Source organism: Tachysurus fulvidraco, chromosome 19 (assembly GCF_022655615.1).
Source record: "Tachysurus fulvidraco isolate hzauxx_2018 chromosome 19, HZAU_PFXX_2.0, whole genome shotgun sequence".
Lineage (NCBI taxonomy): Eukaryota > Metazoa > Chordata > Actinopteri > Siluriformes > Bagridae > Tachysurus > Tachysurus fulvidraco.
Genome location: NC_062536.1, coordinates 9,047,073 through 9,072,411, shown reverse-complemented (window position 1 = coordinate 9,072,411; position 25,339 = coordinate 9,047,073). Strand labels below are relative to the sequence as shown.

Here is a 25,339-nt window from a genome sequence, read left to right as displayed (position 1 = left end):
AAAACATGAAATGTCCTGACAACAAGAAAATGTCTCAATGCCCAAAAAACCCAAAAACAAAACCAAAAGCTGTAGGAAACTGAATAGTAATGAAACCGTTGAAACCCTCTAAAGCAGCACTCACACCTCATTGTCTTTCGGCCCATTACTTGCTTTGTGAGGTGAGAAGGCCTGAACGATCATGCCACCTGTGAAGAGGTGAAGAGAGTTCTATAGGCTCAACTTTAACACTGATTCTGCCTATTGCCATTCAGAAGAGCTCCTTTGACATGGAAAAGACCCTCTGCATCCCCTCCCCCTGTTCCTTTGTCAAAGTGTTTGTGCTGGAGAGAAACCCAGCACACTTCCAGATAACACACAGAGTCATTAATGCAGCAAAATTGAAATAAAATGAGCGCAGTTTTCTAAAAGGCATTGAATCGCATTCAAAGCGCTTCTGAAGCAGATAAACAAAACATCCCAGATTGTCTGCAGTCCTACAAAGAGGAATGAGCTAGACTAATTTCTTCAAACATGAGAGGTAGCATATGTTTTTTTGGGTTCACAGAGAGCCTTAGAAAACAAAACACTGTGCTTTTTTCTTTTAGGTTTAAAGCAGCCCGAACACTTTGTGTAAACAGAGGTCTGAATTGAATGTTAAGAATGAGGTGATGTGACCTGCTTTTCAAAAAACAAAAACAAAAGGTCACCACAATTCTATCCAGGTTAGGACTTAGGAAGTGCGTGTGTCAGACAAAGGCAGCTGATTCAATTCTCTGAAGTTGCTTAGAGAAGCGTGTAAGACATTTCAACTTGTAGAATCAGAGTTTCTTTGAAACCAGTCCTTTGGTTAATGCTCTACAGTAGCACTAGGTCTGGTTATGTGAGAGCCAAAGCTTAGCGAGAGAGTATGGTTGGTTGGAAGGGCATTTGATTTGGCTAGGGGACAGACATTAGCTTGGCTAACAAGCTACAGGGCATTAGCTTTGTTGGCTTAGAATTAAAAAAATGTTCCTCCACCTGATCCCCTTACACTCAGATGTTTGAGGGAATAAAAGAACAGAAAAAAAACCTCCATAATCTCACATGCACACAACAATGTCCTGGACTTTAAATTCTTACTCACCCTCATGGAAATTAGATAGAGCCCATTCGACCTTGAAAATGTGGCAGCCGCACGTAGATCATTTTCTACATCACATGGATTTCATATGAAACAGAGAATGCTATTGTGTGAGCTGATCCGGTGGCCATTGTGAAACCGGACCTACTTCGGTATTAATGTAATTTGAGAGGCCGTGAATTAAGTTCAGTGTGTAGCTGTTAACACCCAAGGTTAAAGCCACTGTTTTTCATACCTTGTTGTGCGACAACAGCACATGCATCCACTGTAAGGTCATGAGCAAACCTCTATAATATCTGTATAAGCAGGACTGTAGGTGAAACTATCCTTTAGGAAAAAAACGACAGGAGTTCTCAAAAGAGCAGACAACTTTAAAAGGCAGCGCAAATTCAATACAACTAAGCTTAGCCTGAAGGATGAAAATAAACACCTTTTGGATACGTAAGCCCTCTGAACTTTACTTAAATAACGACTGACAACCATGGTGGGATATGTATATATATCTATATAAGTTAAAATACATTCATACATGCACACATGGAGATGATACCTTGAGTTCCAATTTTCAAAGTAATATCTGACAATTTTCAGATATCAAACATTCCATAAATACGTAAAGTTATAATATGCAGATTAAGTTTAAATGAATGAATAATACAAAAAAATCTGACATTTCAGACACCGGTAGCACATCTTAATCCTATAAGAAAGACAGAGGGATTTGTTGTTATATACGTATGCGCTCCCATTATCTGCTGGCATAGCTGCACACTGGTAATAACAAGCATATTGAATTACAGTAGTTGATCTCAGTGCAGAATAATCATTGAAAAGGATAAAGACAGAAAACAGGAGGGCCTTTGAAAGAAAAAATGTTATGATCCGAAGAAGGAAACAGGTCTTAGTAGGAGCAGTAATCATCCCAAGCCTCAATATCATGCAGAAACAGATTTTATACTACAAGAATTCTCTGTCGCTCTTCTCAACTAGTGCCTGTTGAAGCCCCTTGGTGTGAGAGACAAAGACGTGTTGTTACCAATGCCAGAATGGGGACAGCAGAGAGCACGGCAAAGTGTGTTTTGTTACACTGGAACAGGTTCTCCGTTCCAGCTTCCGATCAGTGAAATCACTGTCCCATACTGTGTTTGGCCTGTTAGACATAATCTAACCTCCTGAGCATAAAGAGTATCATATGAAATGTGGTGTAAGGAAAGCAGTAAAGGTTCTAGAGAAAACATAACAACATTCACAAGAAATGTGCACTCTATTCCATTAACAAAAGAGTGAGGGCTCAGTAATTGCCAACACATAACGCTTTCATGTTGAATCATAAACCAAAGATAACATGACCTAAAGTGAGTCTAGCGGTCAAAACAAAGCAATAACTTAACCTTGGTGTATCCTGATTTTAGGCTTCATATAGACTTTTAATGTTAATCAGACAACTAAAAGACACTTGTCATGATACTGAGTAACCAGAAATAGCCCTGAAGACTCACTCATGGCAGAAAACCCATTGACCATTACAGTGGACAGACACTGGAGATTTCTTCCATAAATAAGTTAACATGTCCTAGGAGATGTCTGATGTCTTAAATAAGTAAATATCTCTTAAGAAAATGTGCGTAATTTATATATTTCTTCATATGTACTGTTTGTCCACCATTAAAGTTCACCTATGAATGTTAGTAATCTCAGCCAACACTACCGTCAGAGCTACTGTTCTAGAAAATAAATCAGTACCCTCCGACGAATCAGTAGCACTGTGGTAGAAACCGGATTAAACCATGTGACCAAACCCCTCAATGTAGCTGCTCAGTTTTGGTTTTAACCCTTTAAAAAAGTACATTTAACTAGACAGATGGAAACATTAATACAGACTAAGGTGTGCAGCATATCATTAAAAATCACAAAAAAATGCATTTATAGAGCCCATCATGGTTCGGGTCATTCATACAGTAACTTTGTGGTTGTGCACTGCCTGAGGCCAGAGATGAAACAGCCACAAAGTACAGAATGCAGCTGTACTAAAGTCTGTAATTAGGCTTCCAGACCTATTCAACTACTCCAACAGAAAATTTATGTAATTGTTTGAGTGTTACTTTTGCTTCAAAACCTTGCTAGAGCTGGAAAGTCTGGAGAACATGCTCTCCTAAGACTACAAATAAGAGCCTCATGCATAGTGAATTCACAGGTGGGTACTGACATAAGAGTGCATTCTATAAAAGGAAGAGCTTGGGCAATCACACAGGTTAACATAATCTTCATATAATTCCAACTGCATTTTAGAGCCAAGGTAAAATGTAGTTAAACAACCTTTTTAACCATCTGCCATAATTCAGTGCACTCCGTCCTAGAATAACCCTGTCTCTGGCTTTGAGGATTATTGTCTTGTTTTTCATTACTCCCACTTCTGGCACTTGAGTAAGATCACATCCCCCACATTTCTGTCTTGGCTCCTGAATGAGTCTGCAAGATTAAACATGAATCAGATTCCTTTCCTGTTCATTTAACTGAGCTTGCGCTGTTAGGTTAGGTTAATTGATGTTCATATTTCGGCGGGCCCCGGTTGCTCAGTGATGTCTGTACGCAAAAGCGGGACTAGTTTATTTTGAATAGCACAAGGAAGACATCAACCTGAATAAAAAGAATTGCAAAAATCTATACTGGAATATCACTGAACAGACACATCTGTCTGTCTGCAACACAGACTGTAGATGATCCATGTATAAAGAGACATAAGGTGCATGACCCAGCCAGACTCGGTAATCTAATAACTGTTTCTATAGCCACCGTGGACAGATATAGCAGCTGCAGCAGAGTTTTCTGTGAAAACAGGCAAGGAATGACACGGGGCTAATTCCACACATAGTGAGTAGAACTAGTAGACGTTTCACAATACGAGTGTGTAAAGATGAGATATAAGAATGCCGCTAAATGATTGTTTTTATTTGTATATGACTCATAATGGATTTACTTTAAATGATCTAAAATGATAACAGTAAAAGTAAATTTGTATTGTATAGACAGCTAAATGTAACCTGATTATGCCTAATAATCCCTTTAAAGTAGAACTTATAACCCTTATGTTCATCTAAGAACTGGTAATTCAGTAAAATCTTATTAGCTGTAGTAAGATCCGTTATATTTGGTCTTTAAATAGTGGCTTAACGTTTTTAAAAATAGTAATTTAACTACCAATTTGTTCCCATTGTACATGTAAAATGCAATTAAACACATTAAACATTGTATTTTTGTTCAATGGAGATTTTATTGTCCGACTATTCAAATATTAGTCGGATTGGTTAAACATGAACAGTAATATCTTGTTTTTAGTTAACATCATTTGTTGGTTTATTTTTTATTCATCTTTCTGACTTGACTAAACCTTTTTAATTCAAGTGAACAAGGAAACATTAATAACTATAAGTACTTAATAACTGTACTGTATTCTTATCACCTGGCTATTTTTCACAGACATCACTTTAAGAACCACTGATACACAAAACACCTCAAATTTCACCATTATATGGAAAAGGTACAAGAGACCAGAAGACTTCGAACGCCAGACACCCTGACCTGCAGCACTGAGAGTTTAAAGGGCAGAGGGTCATGTGTAGTAAGTGACCTTACACCTGGGGAAGAGAATACCTTGTTATAACAACAGTCTGTGAAAAAGGACAGCAGGGTGGGACTCATGTTAAACTGGCCAGAGAAGTACAGTGGTGATTTATACACTAGGCCTGAAGGTGACTGGGTCTATGAATATGTGTTTTCTCTCTGCTTGTCCTTCATTTTGTGCAGCTGCTATATGAATGGCAGGAGTAGATGTACAGAAACAGCTGGCCACTACCTCTGAGCCTGTTGTTTCCCACACCCACTTCTGTCCCTTAACACACTCTCGCTGGATTCTTTTACAAAAAAACCCAAAAAAAAACCCCACTTCTTTAACATTAAACTTCATACAGAAAAATTACAATAAAATTAAAAATTCAATAGCCATGGCATTCAAAGTCAAGAGTCAACAGATATTTGCTAAAATTTGGATCCGGATTTAAAGAGTAATATACTAATTCAAAGATAAATAAAATATTTTCTCATATCTGTCTATTGCTAAAGCTTTTGATTCATGTAATAAACAGAGATTAGAGAAGGAGATAGCTTTGAAGCTAGAGCTGTAAAAGTAGCTAGCGGGGTTGAAACTGAGATAAACTTGAATGATCTGGGGTGAGAAATGTGAAAAAGCCCAGCTATTTGAGTCCTGTAGCAGCCCATAAAAACCCAGAGTACGAGTGGCTAAAGGGCTTACATGCATCAGCAAGCTCCATATCTGACCGCGGGTCAGAGATGTCAGACGCCAGTCCAGTAAGACTTTGGCAGTAAAGAGTTTAACAATCTACCCCATTTATCAACCCTTATGTTACCAATCAGCTAATTCAGGAGGCTTGGTGCTAGGAGAGAAGTAATCTCTGTAGGACTGAGTGTGGCATTCTTGCTGTTGTGTTTACACAAGTTAGCACTCATCAACTCCTTGAGTGCACACAGCACCATGTCAAGATGAAGTGCTCTGACAAAGCACAGATCTTCAACTTTCACATGTAGGATTTGAGCATAGGCCTCTAGAGTCCTTTAACCATCACCACAAGGCTTATCACCTGTATTTATCCAGTCAAACAGAGCGGACAGGCAGCGGACTAAAATCAATACTCCTCACAATGGTGAGTGCCACCATGCTTACACAGAGACTCTTCCGATGATGGAGAAAGAAGCTTGAATGATACAGATAAGGGAGATTATGTTGCTGCTGGAACACCTAGCCCTCATTCCTGCTTGTTTGCCATCCTAAATGAGTTTTTGTAAGAAAGACAAGCCTTTGTTGTGACTATAATCTTAACCTACTTTTATCTGACAGGGGAATCTGGCAATTTTTGGTTTATTCTCTAAAAACACAGTAGATTGATGTTCAATGTGTTTTAGTCTATAAGGAATTAGAACAAAAAACTGATTACTAGCTCAATTAAGGCAAAGAACCTCTTTATTAGCCAAAAGCTGAGATCTAGCTTAGAGCCAGACCAGTCTGCACTTATGTCTTCAGGCCAATTTCCTTTCCCCTGAGTCAAGAGGTGAAGAGGTCATACACCCGTGTTAATGGTTACCTAACATTTGACATGTGGGTTTGTCTTTAGCATGGAGTAAGGAGGGGGGTTGATATGTATTACTTTAATTGGATTGAAAGAAAGGACACAAATACTTAACTGAAAATATAGAAAATCATGACAAAGAGAAGGAAAGAGTCAAAGAGAAATATAAAATTGAAAGACATGGAGACAATGAGGTGACCAATGTTACATTGTCATGAATGAAATAAACTGGACAACAAGGGAATGTTGGCAACTGCTGTCCTACAAAGGGCCAACAGCGAGCATGGACACTGAGCTGAAGAACAGCAATCATGAGAACAAAGAGTAAGCCATAAAGCCACAGGCAACACACAAAAGAGCAAGAGCGGCCCACTGAATAGGCTGTATGCAAAATTCAGGTTGCAAACGAGCAGGAAGGGGAATGCATGAGACAAGGGGCGGAAAGAAAGTGAAAAAGAAAGAAATACTAAAAGGGTCAGAAATCCCTGATGTAATTTAAATCACAGAGAGAGTACAGAAAGAGAGCATTAATATGTTCATGGTGTACACTGTTCTAATATAATAATGTACATATTGTATGTCATTACTTCATTTTCAAAGACAGCACTTTTAAAATGCCGATGCTGCACAAAATGCCTTGTTGACAAATTGAAGATTGTAAATAATATTGGAGTATATGAGAATATTGGAGAATATTAATTAATAAATAATGCAGATAAGACAAGTGTAAAACACTACCTCTTTCAGCATTGCCTTTTCTTTCATGCTCTCACAATTAATATAATCTAAATCAAATAAACCGCCAGCAAACATTCACTTTCATCAGGGATCAATTCTAAAAGACCTGCAACAGTATCTTAATTCTTGCATATAAAAGGACGCCTACCACACCAAGAACAACACCTCAGTAAAAAGTACAAACAGTTTAAAAGCAGGAGAACTGGATCCTGCTTTCAGCCTGGAGCAAACATGCTTCATACAGACAGACAAATAGATCAGTGGCATTATACTCGGTTCACTGCACTTCTATTGAGACTTATATACATCAATTACATAAATTTTCTCAAACAATTTAACACATTAGCAGAATGTAGAGGATCTTACCAGTGACGGATACTTTCATGGTAGCCTCCAGTGCTCTGTTATTGTCCAAGTCACGGCTAAGTTTTAGCTCTCCAGTGTCCGGATTTAGGATAAGCAGACTTAATTCATTCCCCTCCTCAAAGCTGTACTTGAGTTTATCTGACACATCTGGGTCATGGGCTGGTACCCTCCCTATAACCCCAGTAGGAAAACTGTTGGATTTATTAGTGATATAGTTATTAAAGATAATCTCAAAATTCTGCAAGACAGGCTGGTTGTCGTTGACATCAACCAAACGGATGTGGACAGTCGCCCTGCTGACTAGCGGAGCAGATGTGGCCTGTACTACTATCACATACTCTGTCTTTGTCTCGTAGTCTAAATCCGTGAGAGATTTCAGATCTCCGGTAAAGATATCCAAGTCAAATACCTCAGGGATGTTTCCTTCTACTATTTGGTACATAATTTGAGCATTAGTTCCTTCATCTGGGTCTTTGGCAGTTATCCGTGCAACCACAGAATCTACAGGGCTGTTTTCTTTGACATCGATATAAAGCTCATCTTCTTCAAACACTGGTGCATTGTCGTTAATGTCTAGCACTGACACCTGGATCTCCACTGCTGCTTTGAGAGGTGGGATTCCTTTATCTACTGCATAGGCTTTTAGATTATAGACAGGAATGTTTTCCCGATCCAGCTTCCGGTATGTTCTGATGATTCCTGAAAACTGTTCAATGAAAAAGTCTCCTTCTCCATCATCACCACCCTGGAAGGTGTAGCTTACCCTCTTATTGGATCCAGAATCCCTGTCTGAGGCAGAGATCTGGAGGACACTGGTGAACTGAGGTGCATCTTCGAACACTGTTCCCTGGTACTTCTCACGACTAAACTGGGGGACGTTGTCATTGGCATCTTCAACGATGATCTCCACATAAGTGGTGTCTGACTTCTGTGGGATGCCATTATCATGAGCGATGATAGCCAGAGTGTAGGAGGCATGTTGCTCATAATCTATCTCCATCTGTGTGGTGATGGCACCTGTGTCTGGGTCAATCGCAAACTGCGGGACTTTGTCTTCCATGATGTATGTTATACGTGCATTTTCACCCGTGTCTTCATCTGTAGCACTGATTACCACTACAGTGGACCCAATAGGCTTGTCCTCACTGAAGAGTACCTGATAGTTAGCACTCTGAAACACCGGTCTGTGTGTGTTGGCATCAGTTACGTTGATAAAGACCTGTGTTGTGTCATAAAGTGTGCCATCTAAAGCGGTGATAGTCAGAACATACTGTCGCTCCTGCTTGTAATCCAAAGGCAATGCTAGAGTGATGAGACCACCACCGCTTTGACTGGTGATAGCAAACCTGTTCCGGGTGTTGCCGCTGGATATCTGGTAGGTCACTACACTGTTGATATCCCGGTCCACAGCTGTCACTGTAAGCACACTGCTCCCCACCACAGCATCTTCGTTAATTTTTAGAGAGTAGATCTTCTCAGTAAATGTGGGTGCATTGTCATTCACATCCAGCACTGTTATACTAACGCTTGCAGAAGAGGACATCACAGGGATCCCATTGTCCCTGGCTTCTACACCAAAGGTGTAATACTCTGTGGTTTCTCTGTCCAGTGCCGCGCTGGCTGTAATCCAGCCCGTGCTATTGTTGATGGTAAAGGGGAAACCAGGGGAGGTGTCTGTGAGACGATAATCCAAGCGGGCATTCTCACCAGAGTCTGAGTCAATGGCCTGAATATGAATGACTGAATATCCAATGGGTACATTCTCCAAAATGGTTGCCTGGAAAGGAGTGCTTACAAACATGGGTGCATTGTCATTTATATCTATAACTTGCACAATGACCAGGCCAGTGCTGTTAATAAGAGGGGGCCTGCCTCCATCTTGGGCCTTAATTCCGAGACTATATTCCCTGTGCGTTTCATAATCCAGGGAGTTTATAACATCAATGACACCAGTCTGAGAGTGAATGTAGAACTGGCCTTTCACGTTGCCTTTGATGATACTATAATGAACCTTCGCATTGTTGCCCTCATCTTTGTCCGTGGCTTCCACCTGAGCCACTCTGGTGTTGGAAGCCACATTCTCAGGCACCTGGACCACATATCTCTTCTCACTAAACTGAGGATAGTTGTCATTCTCATCTTCTACAGTTATATGAACTGTAGCCGTTGCACTGAGAGGTCCTGGGTCCTTCCCTTGGTCATTTGCCTCAACAATGAGCATATATTGTGCCAGGGTCTCTCTATCTAGATGTACTCTGACCCTCACAACTCCGTGCCGTGAGTCAATCTCAAAGACAGTGTTGACGCCATCGGCGTTCACAATTTTATAGATCATGTTGGCGTTTGAAGGAGCATCTTCGTCTGTGGCCATCACAGTCATCACCTCAAAGCCAACTTCTACATTCTCTCGAATACTGACCCTGTATTCGGTCTGCTCAAAAACAGGGCCGTTGTCATTCATGTCTCTGACTGTGACGGTAAGGTAACATGTAGCAGAACGCTGAGGAGTGCCAAAGTCGGTGGCAGTTACTTTAAACACGTGGGTGTCCTTGAACTCCCTGTCCAGGGTCTGTCCGGTTTCTATACTACCCGTCTGGGGGTCAATCCGAAAAAAGTCATTGGACCGGCTATCAAACAAAGCCTCCATGCTGTACTCTATCCTGCCAGCTTCCCCGCTGTCCGTGTCTGAAGCTTTGAGTGTGATGACCGGTGTGAATGCTGGCTGGTTCTCCGTGACGGACACTTGGTAGTTGGGCAGCTGAAAAGCAGGAGCTGAATTCACAGCTCTCCTTCTGCGTAACTTCCATTCCGGAGCTGGTGCTGTTTCCAGGAGCAGTCTCACGCGTACAGAGAAAGAATCTCCCTTATGGCCGCGTAGCACACATGTTACAGTCTCCTGTGTCCTCTCTCCCAAACAGGCTCCATCCCGTGCAAATACGCTGCTATTACGCACGAACACGCTCAAGCCTTCCGAAACGCACGAGCAATCCGAAAGCTCCCTAACGTGACGCCGAGAGAACGCAGGTACATAATCATCCAGGTTCAAGAGCTGAACACCTGAAGAAAAGCAGGAAGTCTTTCCCACACTGTAAAGGTGATCGACGTGAACATCAGGCTCTTTAAAGGCGCTCTTTCGCCTGTATTTAATAAAGCAGTTCTGTCCGTGTACGAACACGTTAAAGTGCGCGACCACAGAGTCCTGAGTCATTACAGACTTTATTCTGAAGCTCAACGGCACCGGGTTGCTCTGCGCCAGGCGCGTGCAGTTTACCTCGCGCTCGAGACTTACCGCTCCGTTCCACCGGTCCACTTTTACAACGTTTCCAAGAGGTTGAGAACCTGAAGTCCTTTCAACTGTATAAATCCAACCCGATCCGAGTGATAAATCCATCAAAACGGCTCCGGAGTGTAAAGTGTCCGAAAGGTGCAGGTCGAAACATCCAGCAAGAGACATGGAGAGAAGGAGAAAGAGACACACGGTCACTTCCATCGTCTTAAAAAAGTGCCTCAGCTCCATAGTTTCCCTCGAAATAAATCCCAATAAAGTAAACCATCAACTCTCCTTCTCCCGAAACTTCGACTTTCTTTTATCCTTCATGGTAGTTTTGTTTTTAAATCACTAAAAACTGCACTTTCTCTTGCCCTCCGCTCCATAGAGGTGTAACTGTCGCTGTTACCCTACGGAGTCCCAAATGACGCCAAGATGGCTCCGTGCGCTCCGACCCGCTCCTCCTCCTCCTCCTCCTGAAGCGGGAGATTAACATAAAAACCTGGTGCGCAAAAAGGCTCCTCGCTCAGAGACCCATAACGCTCCAATGACTTAATGTTATTCAACGTCCTCATGCGCGCTTTTATCCCTGTACCGATCAGCACAAAAAGAAATAAGGAAATAAATTAATTAATATCTAGGAGTAAAATAAATAAATAAATAAATAAATATTCCTAGATATTAATTAATCCATTTCCCTATTTCTTTTTGTGTATATATATTTTTCCCTATATAGCTATATATATTCTCCACTTATGCTCCCATCCTCCAGTTAGAAGGAATTAATTTCTTACAAAATAACATACAATGTATGAACACTGAAAAAAATAAAAATAAAATCTTAGCAATTGAAGTAATGAATTTATCAAAATTTATCTATCAGATTAGTAGATTATAAGATTAAGATTGGAAGATATATGTTTCAGACCCCATACAAGGTCTGAAACATATTTCTAGACATTATCTTTACCAAATTTAAGCTAAACATTGTATTATTCTAGAGAGGATAATTCTGCTATTTGGAAATGTGAAGATTTAAAATCGTAAAATTTGTTTAGAAATTATATTTAATAATAAAGGTTTAATAAATTGAACCTATAAAATTCCAAGAAAATTCGGTCAAATAAATTATAATCCGGTGACTTTTAACCAGGATGTATGAATTAATCCTTACAACTGGTTTATTATAGGATACTATAGGTGTTTAAAATAGAATATTTTACATTTCTGCAGATTTTACATGTACAGTATATTTGATAACATGTTTAATAAATTGGACCCTCTTTTAAGTTTCATCAAATCTAGACTGAAATGTAATCATTAAATCTATAATTGCACACCTGAAATATAATATAAAATATAATATAAAATATAAAGCAGAAGACAGAGAACAGTAGAAGATGAATCTGTGTGGTAAAGGAACAAATAAAACGTCCAGTCAATGATTATGGATCAAATCTAAACTGGAAAACAGTCGGATTAAGAGGTAATCTGTTTAGATATTTATAAATGATTTATTGATATATTATAGATTTGGATTTAAATTGATATGATATATTTGGATTTACAAAAATACATCTGATTTATTTAGTATTTAGTTAAAAGCCAAAACAAGCAAGTGGCCCAATTTAACTAAACCTGGAAATACAAATAACAATAAATAAATATCTATAATAATTTTAGACTATAGAAACTAAAACGTAATAGAAAATAAAAAGGAAATAAAACAAATAAATAACAATTTGTGAAAAACAAGCATCACAAACATCAGGGGGTTTATGCAAAAACTTTTTTACTTAAAAAGTTTTTTAAAATGCAGAAATTTTACTCAACTTATTTTCCAGAATTGAATTATCCAAAGAACTGAAATGAGAACTAATAATAAATGTTCATTGAATACTATCTAAAACCTATAAATTAGGAAAGACTGTTAAGTTTAGAGCGCCCTCTAGTGTGCAGTAGAGTGTTTTCGTATTCAGCACCCAAACTCTGTAATAGACTTCCTGGGGCTCAGACACACTTTCCCAGTTTAAATGTAGATTACATTTCTCTCTTTAGTCAGGCATACATACAATATTTCCCATAATTAATCTTGTGCTCTAGAACAGGCACATTATCATCTAGTGCTTGTTAATATCGCAAACAGCAGCTATGCTAATTCCTCTCCACTGCCTTTCTTTTTTTTTTTTACCCATCCCGAAGTATCCAGAGATTGTACCAGCAACAGTTGTGTCCAGTGTCATTAAAATTACAGACCTTCATTGAGATCAGGCCAACCCTGTGAGGATCCTGAGGCATCTAGAGATTGGATTCCTCTTCATGAGGATTTCAGACATTCTAAGAGGAGATGCCAGCCACATGTGGTCTTAGAGGACAACAACCTCCTCATCAATACACAATTGTCTGTCTGTATATTTATAATCAGACCCTTCAGTGTCACCCAAATGAGGATGAGGTTCTCTTCTGAGTCTGGTTCCTCGCAAGGTTTCTTCCTCTTCCATCTAAGGGAGTTTTTCCTCACCACAGTCACCTCAGACTTGTATTATATCAATGTTTATATAAAAAACTTTATCATCTTTATGTTTTGTAAAGTTGCTTTGAGACAATGTCTATTGATAAAAGTGCTATACAAATAAATTTAAACATCTAGATAGGTTCAGATTTTAGGGGGAAAATTTAAATCGTTTATAACATCGCAATACATTTGTAACTGTATTCTAAGGCAATAATGTGATCACCAAATTAAGTATCATATCTGCCTTCGAACACTAAAAAACTGTATAGTGTTTCAATAAACATGCAAGAGCCATTTATTAAATGAATTTCATTTCAAATAGACTTTCTCATATGACGGGTAGGATGGTAGCCAATTTATACCAGGACTTCAATTAAATAGTTTTATATATATGACAAGCAGTACAATAATTGAATAAACCTGGCATACTACAGCATTCTGAGTAGATTCAATCATTAAAATTATTAAACATTCTAAAGAGGTTTTGCAATTCTTTTGCAGCAAGTATAAAATCCTGAATTTTGTCCACAAACATTTCAAAAGTCCAGATATTTGCCCTCCTCTTCAGACACAGGTGAGGTAGGGTGTGTGTGTGTGTGTGTGTGTGTGTACATGAGTCTGTGTGCTGGTTCAATGCAACTCGTTTCAGACAGCTGCCTCTGGTGGCTGCCGATTACGGCCCCTCTGGAGTGTGTGCTCACTGGGGCCCAGTCGAATAATCTTCCCACTGCCTAGACACTCATCACCATTATACAACACAGCAAACTGCAAGAGACATGCAGGTATTGATCACAGAGTGAAAATCACAGAGTAGTAATGGTTTAGATCTTTATTAAGCAGAATATTTCTCTCTGTAACAATTAGTTAAGATATTTGTTAAGATATTAATTAATATCTTTGATATTAAAATAATAATTAATATCTTTGAGGACGAAGAAAGGTTTGGAGCCTAAAATAAAATTGCAGATGTTTATTTGTATTAAAAAAATCAGACTGATTTATTAAATATGTAATAAAAAAAGGAAATGGAATAATAAATGATTAACCCCAGTAGCATAAGTTTTTTTTTTTTAACAGCAGTCAGATTTCAAAAAAATAAAATGGGCAGCAAAGATGGTCAAATTCTATGCAACACACAAACCTGACCTGAATATAAATAGTGTAAAATATATCCGATACATATCAGTCATTTCATTTACCTGTCCAGGTGTCAATGCTCTCAAAGGCTGCTTTGTTGTTATCCAGACAGATCCATCCAGATTCAGAGTCACACTGCAGGGAGCTGACAACCACACAAACACAGCTATGCAGTGAAATCAACCATGACTCATAATATGGTGTACAAAATGACAAAATGTGCTCATTTGCAATCACTCATTAAAATACACTACTCCTGTGCTAAAGGTTTAGGCCACAGGATGAGGCTAGGTTTAACTTATCTGCTCTATTCCTGAACAGGATCCTATATGAACTGTACATCACTGTGAATAAAAAACATCTGCTTATCACTAAATTAAAAATGTATAAGTAATACCAAGTTATTATGGTTGAAGCATGGTTGAACTCATGAATCTGATGTTGATGTTTTTAAAGTTTCATTCACAGCAGCTCTGCTAGTAGTTCCAACAAGGCAAATCAATCAAATCTCTTGTATCATAGTTCTTACTTGTTTACAGGGATTTGGAATACAGAGGCTCCATTTAAGATTTATTTTTTTGGCATATCTGGAAGAAGTCTCCGGTGTCATTGTGAGTTTCTAACAGTCATTTAACACTTAAAACTGTAACTTTATGTTTGACATAGAACAGAGATCTCGCTGTAACATGACAAGGTACAGTTTCTTGATTTATTAAATTAAACTGGGACAGAACGAGAGGTTGTAAGAGGTTTACAGCTGTTATAGAGTAACTGATGACAGAAACTAGCTTGGAGATATTGATAGTGTTACATATAACTATACAGAAATGAATAAAAATGATGATTTTGTTCAATAAGTAACATTAGAAAATGTATTGCTGTGATATATGAGGAATAAAACAAAGAAAAAAATAAGCCACTTCCTAGCAGTAACAGTAACTCATCTTCACACCAGGCCATGTGGCATCGCCGTGTCACGATGATTTTCTTTTTATTTAACAGCAAATGAAAAAATGTGTTTTATTCCTGACATGTTGCGACTTACTTAAAGGCATCTGGTGGATAAACCTGAAGTGACAGTCCATCATCTGTGTGTGCACCAGTACAGCAGGAGGCTCTCCACTTATCCAGTGGAAGCGATTAGTCTGTAGTGTGTCTCGTAACAGTGCAGGGTGGTTGGTTGTAGGACCCTGAGAAAGTGGAACGAGCTTCAGCTCAACGAAAAATCATTTTTAGCTTTCGACACCTGAGCTATGTTTAAACGACGTATAACTCACTACAAATATTTCACCAGTTGTGATGTCTTTATCCACAACAAACCAAGGATCTTTTTGCCCTCCTATCCGTGCTCTTTGTCCTAAAGTAAGTGTAAACCAACCTGTGGGGAAAAAACAAACAGCATCAGTGACAGTCAGTCTGAACTAGTCTAACTGACATTACAGCTCTACAAACTTACATCAAACTTACAACACATGTATAATGCTGCTCAAGCTCATCCACTGCAAATTTTAATGTATTGTAATAAAACTTTCTGCTTTTCTGCTCACCATGGTTGTAGAGATTATATGAGCTACAATTGACTTCCTGTCACCTCGGACCAGTCTGATCATTCTGCTCTGATGACTGCAGATCCTCTGCTCACATAAAGTTTTCTGTTTTCTGCACTATACTGTATAAACTCTAAGAGACTGTTGTGTGTGAAAATCTTAGGAGATCAGCGGTCTCTGAACACTGAAAGATCCGGAACCAAAGACCTTGCCACAGTCAGAGAGATCATGCTTTTTCTTTATTCTGATGTTTGATGTGAACATTAACTAAAGCTCTTGACCTTTATCTGCACAATTTTTTGCATTGTGCCGTTGCCACGTGATTCATTAGAGAACTGCACAAATGAGGTGGTGTACAGGTGTTCCTATTAAAGTGGCAGTGAATGTAAATAATAATAATAATAATAATAATAATAATAATAATAATAATGCATTTACATTGCATGCCAACATTCTGTGGGTGACTATTAAATGATATTGACTAATATATTTAGCGCTATATGTACTACTTGGCCACAAAGAAAATGATACCTTTATGCTCTCCCATTATCTTCCCATCTTCAATGGAGACAAAACGTCCAGGTTTAGGTTCTAAATACTGTCACAGGAATTCGGTCAGCTTCAGGTTTCATGACTTTATGTAGTACTGAATTCCTCTATGGTGTATAAAAAGCACATACCTGGAGGATAAAGTCCTCAAAATGCCGCTCACCAATGAAGCAGATTCCCATGCTCTATAGGAGACAGTAAAGACGTTCTGTTTGGGGAATCAGGCCACACAGTAAACTGTGCATTCATGCTCTCTCATGTGTAAATCCTACAGAAAACACGCTGTATTACCTCTTTCTTCTTCAGTACATGATGGAACCCTGCCTCGGCTGCCATTTTCTTCGCAAATTCTTTTGTGAGTCCAGCCAGAGGGAAGATGGTCCGCCGCAGGGCTTCCTGCGAGATTTGGCTAAGGAAGAATGTCTGGTCTTTAAGGCGATCAGCACCTTGGTAAAGCTTTACAGCTACAAAAAAATGACAGCCTTAAAATCTTACAGGATTACACTCCTCTAATGATTTTTTTAAAAAGTGATGGTGTAGGACGATGGTATAGTGACAACGTTACCGTGTACGTTGCACAGAGACTCACTATTTCTGATCTCAAATCGATCACGGAAGATAAACTCTGGGGTTGGTTTGTGTGTCTGCTGGAAAACCTCCTCATCTTCCTGAGATGTTCTTGCATAGTGACCGGTTGCCATGGCATCAGCACCTTCATAACAAACAGAATAAGTTTTTTTTTTAATCGCTAAACCTCAACATCACCATGAAGCAAAATGAATGTATTTGAGCATGCAGCCTCACCTAATATATTCACTGCATACTGATAGAAGTGCTTAAATTTTATATGTTTGTTGCACATTATGTCAGGATTTGGTGTCCTGCCTTTCTGGTACTCCCCAAGAAGGTTACTTCAAGGACAAAAACAAAGACAGCTTGATAAAGAACAGAAATGTTGAATGTTTATATAATCTATAATCCTTTTATTTGATGCAAATAAATACAAACAGAATTAAATAATAAAAACAACAACAATAATAATATAACTAATATATTTGGAAAATAATAAAAATTGAGAATTCAACTCTTTTGGACATTGTCACAGAGCAGTTTTACAGAAATCTTTTAAAAAATATATAAATACAGGATATAAATAATATTATTCTATCCCTATTGAGCAAGCCAGAGGAGATGGTGGTGAAGAAAACTCCCTGGGATAATATTAGGAAGAGACTTTGAGAGAAGCCAGAGACTCTCAAGCAGATTATGCATAGTTTATGTTCTATAACTGTGTAATATAATGGTCAGTGCGTGCAATTATATAACCACAAAAAGTGCAATTATACAGTGGTGTGAAAAAGTGTTGGCCCCCTTCCTGATTTTTTTATTTCTTTGCATGTTTGTCACACATTAATGTTTCAGATCATCAAACAAATTTAAATATTAGTCAAAGATAACACAAGTATCTTAAACCTAATAACTGGTTGGACCACCCCAACTTCTAGAGATAACTTGCAATGAGTCTGTTACAGAGCTGTGGGGGAATTTTGGTCCACTCAACACTTTTTCACACAGGGCCATGTGGGTTTGGATTTTGTTATCCCTTAATAATAAAAACCTTAATTTAAAAACCGCATGTTGTGTTTACTTGCATTATCTTTGACTAATATTTAAATTTGTTTGATGATCTGAAGCATTAAAGTGTGACAAACGTGCAGAAAAATAAAAAAAATCACACCACTTTTTCACACCACTGTATAACCACAAAATTCATTCTAGTTTTAACTTATTGATGAAATTATCAGCTGTTCAACTGCATTGACATACCATACCTAAACACTTCATGCCAGTACTCTTTGACATAGGAGACCTGATGAAATGGCATATCCAGCATATGGCACACTTTATAGGCATCCTCACAGTCTCTCTCTGAGGTGCACACTCCACTCTCATCCAGAGAATCCCAGTTCTTCATGAAAACTCCTGTAACCTGGTAACCTAAAGTAAACAAATTTAGCAAATCAGCACGATGGAATGACTGATACACCAGTATTGTTTACACATGTTAGCATCATCAATATTTCCAACAAAATATACTTTTATGAAAATTCCCAAATGCCTCTACAAAAGAAATGATGCCATATTGTCAATATACAGCTACTTGTACTTGTGATATTCCATAAAATATCTTTAAAAGCCATCTGAACAGTTATTATACTGTCTGAGCATTTACTTTAGGGTTAGTGGGAAGTTAATGATGCATTAATTAATCGAAAATAATTTTATATGTAATAAATCTTAAATACATGCATCAGATATAAGTAACAATCAAAGGCACAGTCTCCCAACGCTGGTACTGGAGAAGCCCCTGTCTTCAAAATCTTAATAATTTGTCTACTCCAAACAGACCAGATTGAAATAATGATCTATTTAAAAGCCCTTCCTGAGTTCAGTGATGGTGTTACAGCAGGGAACACTACATGTGCAGGATCATGTTTGGTATCCTGTTCTCTATCAGAATCAGATCATAACACTGCACGAATTTCTCACCTCGTCGTTTGAGTAAAAGAGCAGCGACAGAGCTGTCCACCCCACCAGACATGGCACACACGACATGTCTCACTACACCCATGACTTTTACACCAATACCAAATTATTCCTTATATTTCTGCACAATACAAGGTGTCACGTTACCCTACAGCGCGCCGCCATATTTGTGGTCCTACATAAAACATTGTCCGATAGGAAACTAGGAATAGTTCTTTGTTTATAGTATATCGGTACACCATCTAGTGTGTTATAAAACTCTATACATTTGTTAGTCAAGTTTATTTGTGACGTCATACTCCTAATACTCTGTAAATCCATAACATTTACAACCGGAACGACTTTGAGGTCAGCGATGTTTTTCTCTGCTCGGTGGTTCCTTATCAATTGTCTTGTAAACAAGCTTTAAAGTAAACCGAACATATTTAGATTAGAAAGTGGGGTTTTAAAAATACATTATTGTTGATTATTATTGTAAATGTCACTGCTGGTTAATGGAGCACTGGTAAGGAAATTTTCACCTAAATCTAGCAAAGGTAAGTTTTGTATAGTAGGTGTTTGGAAAGCAATGCATTTCTTTGCACTAGTGGACAAGCTGTATATGAAAGTTAAAATGTGTGTATTATTTACACATATAAACGTGGCTTTTAAAAGCAGTTGAACTGAAAACATGTATATTAATAGATCTAACTCTAATCTAACTGGTAAAGTAACTTTAAACAACTCCAGATGTCTTTATTTCTCAGATCAAGTTTGTGCATTGGATTGGATTTGGTCTTTAGATCACTAAAAATCACCTAAAGTACTCCAGCAGAATGAAAAGAAAGAATCATTTACTAATCTGATAAATAATGCTCACTAAAAATAGGAATTATATTCATTATAATTCTAAATAATAATAGGAATTAATCTCGGTGCTCAAAGCTGAATACAAGAACGTCTCATTTTATCGTGTCTCCTATTTTGATCATGCTGTGAGCTTAAAGGTGTAATTGTAGACTTAGAAGATCATTATGAACATGCATCATTATTATATGAAATCGGGTTCATTAGTGTACACGTGACCTCGACATCTGCACAATTTATTTCAGTTTCAGTGGGTGTTAAAAGCAGTACATGTTGAGAAATAACTAAAAAACCTTGCAGAGTTTTTAGGGTAAATGTTCAGTTTTGTTGCCTCAGTTTTTGTGATGATATCAAGAAGTGTTGCAGTATTTATGGCAAAAGGGCTTTGGCAGAGGAAACATGATAGCAGCAATAGAAGCTGCTCTAGTTGCTTTTGAACACTATGCAGTTAAAGAGCAAAATTGTGCTTCATAAATACACCAACACTTAAAGCTAACATCTAACATGGGACGTCGATGTGATTAATTTATTTATGCACTTTTTTATTTTGCCTGTGAAACTATTTTGGACCCTGGTGAGTTTTTCAGAGCAATAATAGTTTTTAGAGCAAGAGGTTTACAGCCAGTTTGTTATTTACATAATGTATAACCTGAGCTATAGTGAAGTGAGTTTGCTATGAAACGTGCATTTGTGGTTACATTTACTTTGCAAAAACTCTCTCTTGGTGAAACCTGACCTGTAAATTTGCAACCCTGTTTGTTTTGTGTCAGTAGAAAACATTTTGTGTTTCTGCAGTCATAATCATATTGAATAATAATAATAATAATAATAATAATAATAATAATAATAATAATAATAATAATAATAATAATAATAATAATAATAAATATTCATATTTGTTGAAGTTATTGTTATTTTTACTGTCTTCTAGAGTTTATTGGACATGAAATTAAAAAGAATATGTTAACTTTGCCTTTAAATAGTGGTTATTTACATCTAAACTAGATGAACGGTGGATGAGTTTTACAGCAACTGCTTTTCATGTTGAGGTGTGGCCAAATGCACTATTGGGTAGTTTGTCAAAAACTTTGTCATTGTGTGTTTATGTGCACACATTGACAAAGATACAAAGTACACACACACACACACACACACACACACACACACACACACACACACACACACACACACACACCTTTGGATTGACATGAATGGTCAACCCCATGTCTCTTAAAAATGAACAGTAATGCCATGATTGGTAGGTTGGATAAAACCCCTCAGCCACACTCTTAAACCTAAATCAGAAGAGTTTCCTCCACATGGGCATGTGCATGGCTCATGGCTACTTTGACAAATTGTGATGGCTAGACAACTGGGTCAGAGCATCTCCGAAACTGTAGTATGCAGTGGTTATTACTACCAAAAGTAGGTACCAACCAACAACAGGGTCCTGGGCACCCAAGATTCAGTGATGTGCGAGGGGAAGTTTATTTTGACATGTAAACCTTCTTCAACATTGTTGCAGATCAAGTCCACACCTTCATGGAAATGGTATTACCTAATGACAGTGGTCTCTTTCAACAGGGTCATGCTGTCTGCCACACTGCAAAAATGTTCAGGGTTGGTTTGATCAGGGTGTTGATTTGGCCTTCAAATTGCCCAGATCTCAGTTTGATTGAGTATCTGTGGGATGTGCATGGAGCAACAAGATCCATGGAGGTCCCACTTCACAATTTACAGGACTTAACAGATCTGCTGCTAATGTCTTGGTGTCAGATTCCAGAGCACAGCTTTAGATGCATTGTGGAGTGGTACAGACAGAGAGACAGACGGACAGACAGACGGACAGACAGACAGATAGATAGAGCTATACATATAATTGAGAGATATAACTATAGATATAAAGATACATGTATAAGGTATATATTAGATATATGATAGATTAGCGTACATGGGACAAAAGATTTTGCAGTTCGATCTTTCACACTACATGGATTCCAGAGATGCGCTCTTGCTCTTTCAGCCTCAAGAGAAAGAGAAAAGAAGAGGAGTTAAGCCGAGGTAAGCTGACCGGCTCACACCATAACTTATAGCTTTACAATCTTTAACATTAGTTATTTAACTGAGTGTTTTGGGAAGTAATTCTAATTACCGTACTAGCTTTTTGGATTGTTTGTAAGTTTGATCAGGATTCACTTTGAGCTCTACTCACTTTTACTGGAGGTGCAGGCTCTCTATGAAACATGTAATGTTAGGGATCATTCCAGGATCTGCAGGTTATCAAGATAATTTGGTGGTTCAAATATAATTATTAGAAGAAATTAAAGATCAGGTAACCTAGTGACATACAAGAACCCTGGTAAAAGGCAGGTATAATGTATTTAAGCCTATATACACCTCCGGTGTTAAGCAAGCATGAAAGGTGATGAGTGATTAGTCACTTGGTGTGTGTTTGTGTGCGAGTTTGTGTGTGTGTGTTTGTGTGTGAGTTTCTGTGTGTGTTTGTGTGTGTTTCTGTGTGTGTGTGTGAGAGTTTGTGTTTGTGTGTGAGTTTCTGTGTGTTTGTGTGTGTGTGTGTGTGCGAGTTTGTGTGTGTTTGTGTTTGTGTGTGAGTTTGTGTGTGTGTGTGTGTGTGTGTGTGTGTGTGAGTTTCTGTGTGTTTGTGTGTGTGTGAGTTTGTGTGTGTTAGTTTGTGTTTGTGTGTGTGAGTTTGTGTTTGTGTGTGTGTGTGAGTTTCTGTGTGTTTGTGTGTGTGTGTGTGTGAGTTTGTGTTTGTGTGTGAGTTTGTGTGTGTGTGTGTGCAATCTTAATGCTACAAGTCTTTTTGTCATTATGGGCTAAAAACAAAATGCAGTGTGTTTATATTTATTTATTTATGTTATTATTTCTTTTTTTAAACCTGTCCAATTAATTCGTAAGATAAATTAAAATGCATTTCACTTCAGCATTCTTACCCTGTGTCTGTTGCAACCAATTCACACTAAGTTCTATTACCCGTTTTGTTTTGTTTTGTTTTCTCTAGTACTTGACTCCATTTAAATGTAATACCAGGACTATAATCTACATCTCTAATGCCACCATCTAATGAGGTAAAACATTTGTTTGTGTATCATGTGTATATTTGCTATACTAATCGTGCTAATGCATGTTGAGTGTGAAACAATTAAAGTCAGTTTAACTTGATACCTTAACTGAAAAGTGTTCGATTTCAAAACATTTTGCTTTTATATTGCAGCTTCATGTGACTATTTGCCCAAAAGGGAAACGCCCTAAGCCTATTTGTATTGGCCCAGACAAGTATAAATGCCAGTTCTGCAGCAGGATGGGGGAGTACGCTGCACTTGTGGCTCACATACAAACTCATGAGAAAACAGCGATTGAATTTCAAGGTAAAGTGATTAATGAGCTACATATTTTATCTGGGGTTACAGGTTTGCCTTCTCTTTTTTATGGCATGTCATTTATTACTCTATTATAAGCACACCATGTCTCTTACTTACAGAGAAAAAGATCTACAAATGCAACCTAGGATGCAGTAAAAGCAGCCACTACCATTGTTGCTGCTGCAAGAGGACTATAATCTCACGAAATTACTTTACAGAACATATACACAAGTGCGCATTATCTTTAAACATGCAGCTGCATGCACCGTGTAGTACTTCACTGGTCCCCAGCACTTTAACTGCATCCTCTAATGGATGTACCTCACCGATCAACACCTCAGTCCCTATATGCAGTGACATTAATAGTTCGGACCCCCAGTGCAGCGAAGACGATGCCACAGAGAGAGTGAACGTCCTTGATATTAAAGTCAAGTCTCCCAGTCCGCCATCTTCACCTACTTCTTTGACTGCCCCAGTTCCACCCTTTAACAGCCAGGATATTCTTATGTCTGTGAACCCAATGCACAATATCTGCACTGGGAGCCTCAATGTACTGACATCAAGACCCAAACGAATCACATGTTGCTTCTGCAATTTAATTCTGAATAAGAAAAACATCAAAGTACACATTCAAAGACGGCACATGTCGGATAATCCAGACTTACTGCAAACGAACGGACTAAACCATACACCTATTGTCTCTGGGTTAGTGTTCTCCATCTTCTGGACTTTATAAGTACATTCATTTTGTTTGTCTTTTTTGTTATGTTAATTTTTTTTAATCCAAAATTACATTCAGCTCGTTGAGTCTGTCTCATCAACCAGCGAAACTCCATAATGACCAAAGTAAAATGAAGGACAGAAATATCACATTTACTAAGCAGTTTAACAGCCAGGATATTCTTATTTCTGTGAACCCCATGCACAATATATGCACTGGGAGCCTCCTGGGAGTTAGTATTCCTGGGCTATTCCTCACACACGGTTGGGAAGTCGTGGCCTAATGGTTAGAGAGTTTCACTCCTAAGGTTGGGGGTTTGAGTCTCGGGCTGGCCACGACTGAGGTGCCCTTAAGCCTCACAAGTCCCTGTTGCTTCTGAAAAACCTTTCTATAGCACGATGAAGCCACCACCACCAGGCCAAAGGTTCCAATCCTGGTTTAATCATACTATAGATTCTTGTATTGTTTTTTTCAGACTGAAAGTAAGCAGTCACATGTCATTTTTGTGTGTTTTTCCATCTGTCTCCTCTCTACCATAGAGACTTAATAGGTGGGATGATGCAACATTGGTTCTTCTTACATCATCTCCACTTTCCTCCTTTTGCTCTATCAAAATGGCCCTTAGGTTCTTGGTCACCTACCTGATTAAGGACATTTCTCACTGTGTGCTCAGTTTTGCATCCAACTCAAGAAAAAGTATTGGGGGTTTAAGAATGATGTTAAGAATTATTGTTTAGGGCCTCCAAGCTTCAGTCTTTCTGTATCATTTTCCCTGAGGTGTACAGTAACCTCACTCAGTCCTGTCATGGAAGTCTACAAACAATTACTTTGGCCTGTTTAGTGGCAATCTCAATTCAACTAATTTCTGTAAATCAGAGCTCGGTGTGTCGATCACAAGGATGGGCAACACGGTATAGATTTCCAGATCATGTACAATTAATATTGACCACCTCCTTGTGGTGTTTTGCTTTGATGAATATAAAAAACAATTTGTCCAATTTAGATTGAGGCTGTAAAAACGTGGTATGGTCTAAATAGTTTCTGTGTATACAGTACTGTGCAAAGTCAAAGTAAGGATGTCCTAATAATTATAAAAGTAAAGTAAAATAACAACTGAGCAGTAAAAGGGAAAACAGTTTCAGGCTTCTTGGAGAACTCGGTACAGTTCGATTTGCAGATGTTGCTTTTAATGTGAAAAAACATTTCTCTGTAAGTTTGAATTTTACTTTGATTAAAAGTTCGTGTTTAGTCTTAATTCCTTTCTATTGAAGAATACACTTGGGTTAAAGTAGGCATGCAAATCAGTTTATATTATTATCCATGGCACCGTACTTTTCACAGTACTGCGTGTATATGTATGGACACTGGCACATAACTGTATGTATATCTAGTTATGTATATAGTATACAGTGTGAATATAATGTATAAGATGAAAACAGCTGAAAAGTGTGAACACAAAATCATTAAAGGACAGTAAAC

At 38.2% G+C, this 25,339-nt stretch overlaps 3 protein-coding genes across 9 annotated transcripts in view; 1 reads left to right on the top strand and 2 right to left on the bottom strand.

The window, feature by feature from the left end:
• Positions 1 to 11,053, bottom strand: part of celsr1a (cadherin EGF LAG seven-pass G-type receptor 1a) — an 80,050-nt gene extending 68,997 nt beyond the window's left edge. For all 4 annotated transcript variants that reach the window (XM_027151497.2, XM_027151496.2, XM_027151498.2 and 1 more), the window contains exon 1: positions 7,348 to 11,053. In XM_027151497.2, coding sequence (XP_027007298.2) covers positions 7,348 to 10,864 — 3,517 coding nt within the window. In that variant the 5' untranslated portion in view covers positions 10,865 to 11,053. The remainder of the gene's footprint in view (positions 1 to 7,347) is intronic.
• Positions 11,054 to 13,407: 2,354 nt separating this feature from the next.
• On the bottom strand, positions 13,408 to 19,147 carry trmu (tRNA 5-methylaminomethyl-2-thiouridylate methyltransferase). Its single transcript, XM_027151688.2, has 11 exons — positions 18,914 to 19,147; positions 18,196 to 18,361; positions 17,168 to 17,274; positions 16,953 to 17,075; positions 16,655 to 16,827; positions 16,495 to 16,548; positions 16,346 to 16,412; positions 15,545 to 15,645; positions 15,313 to 15,457; positions 14,330 to 14,412; positions 13,408 to 13,895 (listed from the first exon to the last, which is right to left on the bottom strand). The coding sequence occupies exons 1-11, from the start codon at positions 18,993 to 18,995 to the stop codon at positions 13,776 to 13,778; spliced, it is 1,221 nt and encodes a 406-aa protein (XP_027007489.1). The 5' UTR covers positions 18,996 to 19,147; the 3' UTR covers positions 13,408 to 13,775.
• Positions 19,130 to 25,115, top strand: LOC113645817. 4 transcript variants are annotated; one of them, XM_027151692.2, is made up of 5 exons: positions 19,130 to 19,258; positions 21,780 to 21,817; positions 22,779 to 22,845; positions 22,992 to 23,145; positions 23,259 to 25,115. In XM_027151692.2, the coding sequence occupies exons 3-5, from the start codon at positions 22,828 to 22,830 to the stop codon at positions 23,873 to 23,875; spliced, it is 789 nt and encodes a 262-aa protein (XP_027007493.2). In that variant the 5' UTR covers positions 19,130 to 19,258; positions 21,780 to 21,817; positions 22,779 to 22,827; the 3' UTR covers positions 23,876 to 25,115. The 4 variants fall into 4 exon arrangements, with proteins under 4 accessions (XP_027007493.2, XP_047660131.1, XP_027007491.2 ...); XM_047804175.1 differs by having other exon boundaries at positions 19,243 to 19,258; positions 21,341 to 21,817; XM_027151690.2 differs by lacking the exon at positions 19,130 to 19,258 and adding an exon at positions 19,270 to 19,446.
• The last annotated feature ends 224 nt before the right edge of the window (positions 25,116 to 25,339 follow it).